General features: G+C 33.0%; 1 protein-coding gene across 1 annotated transcript; it reads left to right on the top strand.

Moving 5' to 3' along the window:
* The first annotated feature begins 393 nt into the window (after nucleotides 1-393).
* Nucleotides 394-3,980, top strand: LOC141661087 (uncharacterized). Its single transcript, XM_074468069.1, has 9 exons — nucleotides 394-481; nucleotides 629-649; nucleotides 735-788; nucleotides 971-1,000; nucleotides 1,099-1,155; nucleotides 1,244-1,320; nucleotides 1,440-2,127; nucleotides 2,219-2,677; nucleotides 3,538-3,980. The coding sequence occupies exons 1-9, from the start codon at nucleotides 394-396 to the stop codon at nucleotides 3,978-3,980; spliced, it is 1,917 nt and encodes a 638-aa protein (XP_074324170.1).
* Nucleotides 3,981-11,809: the final 7,829 nt, after the last annotated feature.

The raw sequence follows: 11,809 nt of genomic DNA, 5'->3' as shown, positions 1-11,809 counted from the left end.
GATAAAAATTGATTTCGAGTTCACATGTTTAAGCAATATATGTAGAAAAACATATATGTAAAAAAATATCGATTAACTCAAAAAAACTTAAACAATATTTATAAACTGAAAAAACTGTGTAAATAATATTTATTGACTGAAAAAGTGAACGATACAAAATGAAATATAAACAAAATATCAACACCTATCTAAATTGAATTAATTATAAATTAATAACAAAATATATAAATGAAATTGTATGATTTAAAATATTTTTAAAATAAATTAAAGTTCAATGAGAAACTAATTCATATTATTACAAGGAGATACTGATTTGTTAAAATTTGTTCACAGACACATGTTTACAGGGAGATACTGATTTGTTAAAATTTGTTCACAGACACATGTTTACAAATGCATCAGAAGCCAAATTTGAACATAAATCAGGCTCAACTTGATCATCGCATGCTGGAAACTCCTTCACAAGATAAAAAAAATCAGCGTAAGAGACGTGTAACAGTTCATATTCCAGAGCCTGAGCAAATTCGTGTCAAAAGGCCAGGAATTCCGACATACTCATTTGTCAACATCATACAATATTAAAAAGTATTGCAACCTTGAAATGATGTTTTCTATTATTTATACTCAGTTTGGTTTCCAGCTTCACACGGTATGTCCCCGTCTTTGTGAGCCTATATAGTTTCATACATGTTTATGATTTAAATTAGAATAACATTCTCTAATATCAATTTCAGATAACAATGATTCAATAAGAACGCCTAAAGCAAATGACGGTTCTTCTGCGTCGGGTAAAAGGAATTTGTTTGAAGCATTCAACGATGCTGCTGAGATATAAATTGAACACATGTCGGACTATGAGCAATATATTTCTGATAAAATATATTAAGACAGATTTCAGTCAGTTTTTTAGATAATAAGCCATTTTGTATTTACCAGAAAAAAATATATTTCTATATATTATTTTTTTCAGATGATAATGCAGATGACTCAGACGCTGAAGGTATGTTCAAATTGATAACCACCCATTACAATCAAACCTCAATGATTATCCTATTTAGATGACCATTAATCTATTTCTTTAATATTATCAAAGTACAGCTCATAGAGGTGAGTACTTATCCGATGATGAAGAAGACAATAATCCATATTTCCCAGGTAGCATTAATATTTTAACTACGTCACAAAGGAAACATAATTTATGAAACTATGATATTTTTATCTTTATATTAATTTTTATTGTCAGATTTATGGACGGGATACATGGACCTCGGGCCTCAATCTAAGGTTGCACACCAACTTTTACAACGTGTTGCAAAGATGGTCAAATTAAGCTTCCTGCTGAAAAATATCATCCTCCCTTCCTTTCTTCTTTGCTATCTGGAGGTGTAAAATTTGATCACTTCAGGCTCAACATAAGAACATATAATTCCCTATTTCAGTTCACCTCAATTAGTGGCAAAATAGACCGCAAAATTAAAAATGGAAGAGGGCCTTACTTTTTTAAACTTAATGGCCAAAACTATCATCTAATTGGAAGCCTCAAACCCAAGGATGGTCAACCAGCAAAATTTTTCCAACTGTATATGTATGACACTGAAAATGAAATAGAAAATCGCATGAATGTAGTACCTGGCTCGGAAGTGCTTGATCCAAATATTATAGAAGGGTTTTTAAAGATGCTTGACGAAAATAATCAATTGGCAGAAGGTTTTCGTTATGCGCGTGATCATATTAATCTTGGTGAAACAGACGACTTTAGTTTGCTTTTGGTTTCATTTAAGTCAGCCTCTGGCAGGAAAAACCAGGTTGGACCTTTAAATGAGGTGGCAGCCTTGGTAGTTGGAGATAACGATGATACTTGCCCATTTAGAGATATTGTCGTTCAAATAAAGCAGATGTATCAGAAAAGAATATATGTAACCTGCAAGCACTTTATGCAGCTTCAATATCCGTTGCTTTTTCCTTATGGTGATGATGGTTTTCATCTAGATATTCCCCTTCACAACAAGAAGCCTAAAGTGCCGGATGAGAATGTAAGTGATCTACATCCAGATGAGACTCAGCACAGAACTACTGTCACAATGCGAGAATATTATGCTTATAAGTTAATGATACGCCCAGAAGAAGGTACTTTTAACCACTGTCTTCTGATGCATAATATATTAGGGTTGTGCTCAGAATTATATCTTTAGTGCTAACTTTATATTTACTATAACAGGCATGAATCTTCATCTTGGCGGTTGTTTATGGCAACAATTTGTGGTAGATGCCTTCGCAGCAGTTGAGCAATATAGACTGGACTGGATTCGAGCTCATCAGAATATAATAAGGTCTGATCTTTATAAATCTATTCGTGATTCGGTATCAAAAGGTGATACAAATCCATCTACAAAAGGCAAGAATGTCATCCTTCCTGTAACTCATACTGGTTCGCAAAGATATATGAATCAATACTTCAAAGATTCATTAGCTATTTGTCGTACCATCAGTCATCCATCCCTATTTTTGACAATGACGTGTAATACACAATGGCCTGAGATTAAGAGTATGATGAAATTTTTCCCTGGAGTAGATGTTGCTGACAAACCTGATGTGACAACAAGAGTTTTCAAGTTAAAACTTGACCAGTTGCTGGACCTTGTCAAAAACAAGAATTATATTGGGAAATGCATAGGAGGTAGTAATGCACTCTTATGATTTAGTTTCTTCCTTACAATTATAAAATCTTAGTTTATTACATATTGTTTATACCTTTTAAAGTCGTAAATAAATATATCACTATTTTTTTCTTTTGTAGTAATGCATGTAATTGAATTCCAAAAGCACGGTCTTCCTCACTGTCACATGTTAATATGGTTGCACCCGAGAGATCGCCCACAAAATGTTGATGACATTAATCAGTTAATCTCGGCTGAAATACCGGATAAAAATCATGATCCTATTGGTTTTAATGTTGTCAACAGTCACATGATTTATGGGCCATGTGGAAAAGATTACTCCTACTCTCCTTGCATGGTTAAGGGGAATTGTGGTCGCCATTTTCCTAAAAGGTGTTGATTTTTTCATATTTGGCATTTACATTGGTATATGTTTAATAAGCCTGTGTTTTTTATACCAAGATTTAACAACATAAATGTAGCAATATAATACCCATCCTTTTTTCCTTATCCAGGTTTAATGCTCACACATTTTTTGACGATTGTGGCTTTCCTGTATAACGTAGACAACGCACAGGATTGACTGTGACAAAGAAAGGAGTGGAACTTGATAATCAATACGTGGTTCCTTATAATAGGGATTTATTAGTCCGTTTCCACTGTCATATTAATTTGGAGGTTTGTAACAGTTCGCGATCTTTGAAGTATTTATTTAAATACTGCTTGAAAGGTCACGATACGGCTACCATGATTCTGAGGAAAAAACAGCAAGGAAATGAAGCAAGCATTTCATCTTCAAAACCAAATTCAAATGATGAAATAAAAAATTTCCTTGATGGTCGTTACATATGTGCTTCGGAAGCTGCCTGACGTCTTTTAGGATTTGACATACATCATCGTTTTCCTACTGTTGAGCGTTTGTCAGTGCATTTGGAAGGCGAAAAGAGTGTGTTTTTTAAGCAACATGAAAATCTTCAAGATATTGCGGAGAAGGCTAAGAAGAGATTTAGCAAATTGGAAGGATGGTTTCAGGAAAATAAAAACATACCAGAGGCAAGACAGTTTACATATCATCAGTTTCCTCAGAATTTTACTTTGAAACAGGATCAAAATAGGTGGAAGATTCATGAACGTGGTATAATTTTTGGGCGTTTATCTGATGTTCATGCATCTTCTGGAGAAACATTTTATCTGCGTATGATTTTGATGCACATTAAAGGAGCAACATCTTTCAAAGACCTCGGAACTGTTAATGGCATTGTGTATCATACATACAAAGAGGCATGTGATGCTCTTGGCCTATTAAAGGATGATAAACAATGAGATGTCGCCATGACCGAGAATTCCAATCATGCTATGCCCTTCCAGCTGAGACAATTGTTTGTATTCATATTATCTAATAATCAGGTGGCAGATCCTTTGAAACTATGGTAACAACATTGGAAAATAATGGCAAATGATATTCTCTACTCAAGGCGTAAAATTTCTGGAAACGTTAATCTCCAGCTAAGTGAATCAGACATCCAGAACATAACTCTAATAAGTAATTTGAACTATTTAATTTTTGTCTCATATTTCTGGAGATATAACTGAAGTCATGTTGATGTGTTATATTGAGCTAAAAGTTGTTATATTTCACATGGTTATAATGTACTCATTTTTCCTTTTTAACTATAATTTTCTATGTAGTAGATTATGGAATCCTAATTCTGCCTCAATTAATTGAAGATATTCCTCGCACTTAAAATTTAAAATATCACTACTATACCCACCTACATTTATAATAGTTTCATGTATGTGACTAATTTCTTATTATGAGGAATAAGCTCCTCGGAATGATAGTTGTTGCAAACTATTTGGTAACGTTAATCTCCAGCTAAGTGAATCTGAATTCCAGAACATAACTGTAACAAGTAATTTGAACTATTTAATTTTTGTCTCATTTCTGGAGATATAACTGAGGTCATGTTGCTTTGTTATATCAAGCTCTGTCACTTTTACAGGTTAGTCTTCATGGTTGCTATCAGTGTACTATTAAGTCTATGTGTAAACAAACTTATTAATATGTAGATGGACAATTAACTTTAATAGATTTTTTTAATCTCAATATACAAATATAATCCACTGTCAACTTTCATTATTGAAGTAGACACCATTGTATAATGCTATACAAAATTGAAATATCTGATTAGTAATGTTTAGACAGTAATAAAAATCAACCAAGTTTTTCTATATGCCAAATCTATTCACATACTGTGTACCAATCTAATGCAAAGTTTAAGCATGAACAAGATTGATAAAAATATTCTCATACTTTAAAGAATCCTCATGGTGTACTATTTATGTTATTTAATATTTACTGGATTTTTTTAAAAAGTATTTAATTAAAAAAAATATTTACTCAATTTTGTTGTACAAATTATTAAAATATTGACTACTAAAAACGTAAAAGAGAAATGTTAAAATATGAGTTAAGAGACTTTTAATTGGTTAAAATGTGAGAGAAAGAAAACTAAATTAAAATACTGAGATTTAACGTTAAATTATAATATCAATTTTATATTTCAAAATAAACGGAACCTAAATAAATGTAATAAATAAATTAAATAAAACTAGAAGATAACCGTTTATGTTATAAAAATTACAAACTTCGTGAAAAAAATTCAAAATTGAAGAAATTTGGAGCGCGCGTAGCGCGGGAAAAAAGTCCCTAGTAGTTTATAATATATGACCATTGATTAAATATATTAAATTGTGTGACAAAATGTACCGTCCGATTACGGTATATTCGTCATATCTATTTCTTATTAATTTTTCTCATAATGTACACTCGCTAAATAGCATGTTTATTAATTTTGGTGTTTATTTCACTATCACTAATTCAACGCCTTTTTTAAAAAAAATATTCACACTTCTCAATTTTCTAACTCTCTATATTCACCATATTCATCTAAAATGTGATTAACTAGGTTGAGATTCTAAAATATAAGATATCACAAACACAAAAGATATTATCATCGATTAAATATTCTACAGTCTATTTGTAAATTTAAATAAGCAAAAACTTATAAAAATTGAAATGAAAACATGTGCGTCTTTCATAACAGATTTTTATAAGATGTATTATACTGAAGCGCAAAGTTATACTAATCAATATTCTAAATGAAATACTAAATACGTGGATAATCAGTGAACTTTGTGTTAGGTCACACAACACTATAGAAGGGGGTTGAATATAGTGTTTATACAATCAAATCAATATCAACACAAGTATGTAACAAAGATCAAGTATATTCAAATAAACTCTGTTACAATAGAACTGTTGTTCTCTCTCAATGATGAACAATATCACTAAGAGCTGTTAGGTTACAATGATAACACATATAGTGTAAACCCTAAGCCTGTGTTTATATAATACACGGTTACAAGATATCTTCTAATTGATATGGAATATAATTCTGTCTCCTAAAATATATCAATCAGATATCTTCTACAAGTCTTCTAGTCCTCTAACTCTTCATGCATATCTTCTTTTGATTTAGTGCAGATCTTCTCCTGTAAATCAACCATCATCAAGTTTGATCACCCTTGGATGAGAAGAATCTTCATTGTAGCACAGACATTTCTCTTTCAGAATGACTTCAAGTTTAGCAGAATCCTTCTTCATTGGAATTTCACTTCCATCATCATCAATTATGCTTGAAATGAATTCTGTAACCCTTGAACTAGAAATTCTTGCTTTATCTCTTATGGTCTTCATTATAAAATTTGACCATCTCCTGGTAATCTCAGACTTTATCTCTAAAAGATAATGAAAGAATTGAAGTTCTTTCAGAGATTTGTTCAGCACATCTGATTCCGACATTTGATATGTTCTTCCATCTTCAAGAAATAGAATCAGATTTTCTTTGACATTGTGTTTATCATGAGCATCCAGTACCACTTGAACAGATATAACCTTATCAAGATGTTTCTGTGTAACTTCTTCAAGAGGTTTGTCAGTCAATAGAATTGGATCTCTTGTAAGTTGTGGCGCCCTCCAAACCCGGGTCAGAAGTTTGGGGTCCACACACACATCTTAATTATAACCTGCTTATAACAATAATAAAGATAATAATAATATATGCAGTGACCCTACTTATCAACTACCACGGACCGCAACAGGTTAAAGTATGCACACAAGCCAAACACACTAATATATTACAAACCGTTCAAATCCCAACTATTTCAAACTCACACTGAGTATCGAACATTAATACAAACTTTTACAAACTTAAATTATCCCAAAAGAAGCCTACTAGCTCAGCTTCCTCAACCTGAACCCCTAGCTCTCACGCTGGACTGGGGATCCTCGCTACCAACTGGTTCCTTTTTAACTGGAAAGAATATAAACAACATCGCACAAATGAGCTAACTAGCTCAGCAAGTCAAAATGACAAAACTGAGAATAATGATCATCAGGTGACTATGATTATGATATCAAGTGAACATTGGATTATGATTTAGAATTGGATATTATACTTTTAATTTAAAAGCCAAGGTTAGGCTGCTGATCAGTCGCGCACTAACCCCGAGCAAGGCACACAGCATTGCTCTAACTACTGGATCCAAGGCACACATTGGCCTAACTTGACCATTATATGGTCTGACCACGAATCTGGTCCACAATTTTATAAAAACAATCCAATTCTAACATAATAACAGAATATGCAATAATAAACAATAACCAAAATGATTAACAACAATGAGTGTTTAACAATGAAAGGTTTTCAATCTTTGTAAGGATCAAATAAGTAGTTTAAAAGCTTGAACGCTGGGTAATGAAAGAATTGGATAACAAAAGAATCAATATTTCAGGATTTCAAAGATTTGGGCTCTCAAAGCATATGATACAATGGTTGAATGTACAAGTAATTCAGTTCAGTGTTTGGGATTTTGTTTGCATGTATTTATGGAATAGTATCGTATACTTGAGGTTCGAGTTTGGGTTTACAATAATCAATGGCTTAGAAAGAATATGGTTCATGGCTCAAGAACAATAACTGAAATCAGGGTTTAGGTTTCCGTGCTTCAAAGCACTTGCAATGTCAACAAGACTATCAAGAATTACAATGTCTCGAGAAAGTTCAGAACACTTGCCTGGTATTAGCTTACTACTCTGCACTGACTTCCAATCACAACCGTCTTATTCTTCAACTATCTGTTTTCCTTTCCTACGTCTTGCCTTTTCTGCTCACATATCATAAGTATCTATCAATCATCAATTCATAGAGTTCTATTCAACACACACTTCTATCTACCCTTCGTTTTACCCAAATCCGATTAACGGATTGAAATCTATGCAATAACGAAGTAAACACCGAATATATAGACCGATAGTCAAACAACAGGTCACGTATAACACATAATACATCACGTAATCAATGACATATCATTTATAAAGAAGTCTCGGGTCATAAATGTGCTTTCGGGTATTTAAAATAATTTTTAAAACATTTTTTGGAATTAAAACGGGTCGTTGGATCAATTTCGGGTTAATAAACAGGGTTCGGTTGGCCAATTCTGGCTTCGAAACAATTTTAGAATAATTATCGAGCCTTGAAAATAATTTAGAATAATATTTTAAAGCTCGAAACTATTTTTCAGAATTTTTAAATCATTTTTAATAATTAAATCTAATTAAATAATTAATTAAAAATCAATTAATAATTAATTAAATCAATTAATCAATTAATTTTCGAATTAATTGACTAATTAATCAATTAAAAATTAACTGAAATTAATTAACTAATTAATTCAGATTTATTTGTGAATTAAAAATAATTTTCGGAATTAAAATAATAATTTTTAGAATTTTCAGAAATTAAAAACGAATTTTTATAATAAAAATAAATAAGAAATATGATTTTTAAACATTTTATAAACATGAATCCTAAATTTGCAAAGTCTGCAAACCTCAGGGACCTAACTGCATCGTTTTCAAAAGTTGGGGTACCAAACTGTAATTTTCCAGCTCTTCGCCGGAAAACAGTCGGGTTCGCCGGAGAACACATTCCCGGCGTCCTCACCCCACCAACACCTCCAGATCACATCTACACAACATCAGGAACACAACCATGCAATCAATTCATCCTAACAATCCCTGAGTTGGCCGGAATTTGGCCGTGAAGTTTTCCAGTTTCCGGCGAACATCGGAAAACTTCAAAACACAACTCCCTTCTCTACAGACCTCGTTGGTTCATGAAACTTATACGACTGGATTGCTAATTTCACAGAGAACACAACTCACTATAACACAACATCAATCTATTACAGAATAAGAAACCACCAAATTTCAATTAAGAACATTCATATGGGTTATAAACCCTAATTTTAAAATTCGAAAATCAAACTCAAATTTGAACATGTTATTGAACTCCAAATCAGACGTATGACATATGAAAATCATCAGGAAAACAAGCTCTACAACATGCAATCATCAAATCATACAAACAATCATCCGAACAAAAATTCATATTTTTAATAAAATAAATTCGAAAATAAATAAATTTTTAGAAATTAAACCTTTGATTCTGCAGTGAAACAAAGCTCAGAATCTGATAGAACACCTCAAATCCTTCGTTTTGGTTACTCAAGCTTTAAAAACAGAGATCGGTAACGCCTTCATTTTGCTGTTTGATTCTTAGAACAGTTTATGAATATAAGATTTTTCTCTGTAAAATTATATAATTATCTGTCTGCAATTGATTTTTATACGAAATAAAATACGGTAAAAGGCTATTTATAATTACGGAAAATTAGTATCCCGTTGGATCATTCCGGATATAAAATGGTACGTTTATTTATAGAAACTGATCCAAACGGTATCGGTTTTCGGGATAATTATCCAAATCAGTACAGCTTGTACTGCGGTCTTGGTCTCAGCACCCAGTTACACGTACTACGAAGTGATAATTGGGATAGTTTAATAAAAAGCTCCCGTTTATCGAAAATACGGGTTTTATTAATATACCGAAACGAATATTGTATCGAAAATGTTGTGCCGGGACCCGCGCAGGACAAACCGTACGCCGGATCGAAAAAGTCGAAACATGGAAAATGCTCGAAATATTACAATTAGGTTAGGAAGGAGTTCTCGGAAGAGTTTCGGGGTCCAAAAACATAACAACGGTTGACGTCGGTTGGTTCCCGTTTTTATAAAATAAATTTTAATTACCTGGAAAAAGATTTTAAAAATTTCATATGATTCTTATAAATCTATAAATCAACATAAAAATAATTAGGAAGATATGACAATTATCTATATTTTATTTTGGACATATAAAAATTAAAATACTCAATTAATATTATTTTTGAATATTCAAGTACATATATCACTTAACAATTAACTCACAAAATAGATACTGAACACACATAATAATTATTTAATATCGAAAATAATTACACGATATATCCCGGATATTACATCCTTCCCCCTTAAAAGGATTCTGTCCTCAGAATCTCCTAAGAAAACAAATGAGGATACTTTTCTCTCATATCACTTTCTAACTCCCAGGTTGACTCTTCAACCTTTGGGTTTCTCCACAATACTCTTACTAACTTTATCACTTTATTCCTCAATACTTTCTCTTTTTCCTCTAAAATCTCTATTGGATTCTCTACATATGATAAATATGCCTGAAGCTCTATTGGCTCATATTCTATTACATGCCTGGAGTCTGGATTATATTTCTTGAGCATCGATACATGAAAAACATTGTGAATGTGCCCCATGTACGGAGGTAACGCCAATTCGTAAGCGACTTTGCCAACGCTCTTTAGGATCTCAAAAGGTCCGACATATCTTGGGCTTAGCTTCCCTTTCTTCCCAAACCTCGTTAGTCCTTTCCACGGTGATACTTTTAATAATACCAAGCTCCCTTCTTCAAATTCCATGTCTTTCCTTGACTGGTCTGCATATCTCCTCTGACGATTTTGTGCGGCTATTAATCTCTTCTGGATAATTTCAACAACTTCCTTTGTCTGTTGCACCAATTCAGGTCCGAGTATTTTGCGTTCTCCTACTTCGTTCCAATATAATGGAGATCTACATTTGCGTCCATAAAGGGCTTCCTAAGGTGGCATTCCAATGCTGGCATGATAACTGTTGTTGTAAGCAAACTCTACCAGGGGTAAATGTTTGTCCCAACTTCCTTTGAAATCAATAGCACAAACACGTAACATATCCTCGAATGTCTGGATCGTTCTTTCACTTTGGCCATCCGTTTGGGGGTGATAAGCTGTACTCATATTCAGTCTTGTTCCCAAACATTCTTGAAAACTCTTCCAGAATCTTGAATTAAACCTTGGATCTCGATCAGATACGATAGACACTGGAACTCCATGACGAACTACAATTTCTTTTAGGTACATATGGACCAACTTGTCGAGCGAAAATCTTTCATTTATAGGCAGAAAATGAGCTGACTTGGTAAGTCTATCCACTATAACCCAAATGGCATCATGATTAGCTCTTGTCCTTGGTAATCCAACTATGAAATCCATGGTAATATGTTCCTACTTCCACTCTGGAATCTCCAATGGCTGTAGCAATCCGCTTGGTCTTTGATGCTCTGCTTTAACTCTCTGACAGGTATAACATTTGCTAACCCATTTCGCAATTTCCCTCTTCATATCTGGCCACCAATAATTCTTCTTTAAATCTCTGTACATTTTGGTACTCCTTAGATGGATGGAATATCTTGAACTATGTGCTTCTTGTAAAATTTCATTCTTTAACTCCGTCACTGGTGGAATCCAGATTCTAGATGAAAATCTCAAAATGCCTTGATCATCCTTCTGCGTGCATAATTCTTCACCTATCAAACGATTTATATCTTGATCCATTACATCTTTCTGACATTTCTTTATTTTCTCCAACAACTCCGGCTGGAAAGTCATACTGTACACTTTCGCTTTCTCAGGCTCGCAAACTCTAATTTCCAATTCCAGTTTCTGAAATTCCTTATATATATCTTCAGGTACTGATAATTCATTTAACTTTTCCTTCCGACTTAATGCGTCTGCCACCACATTCGCCTTACCCAGATGATAATTAATCGAGCAATCATAATCCTTGATCAATTCTAACCATCTCCTTTGCCTCATATTAA

This window comes from Apium graveolens, chromosome 5, assembly GCF_009905375.1.
Source record: "Apium graveolens cultivar Ventura chromosome 5, ASM990537v1, whole genome shotgun sequence".
In the NCBI taxonomy this organism is placed as follows: Eukaryota; Viridiplantae; Streptophyta; class Magnoliopsida; order Apiales; family Apiaceae; genus Apium; species Apium graveolens.
The sequence above is the reverse complement of the archived record's forward strand: the minus strand, read 5'-3'. Positions and strand labels throughout refer to the sequence as shown.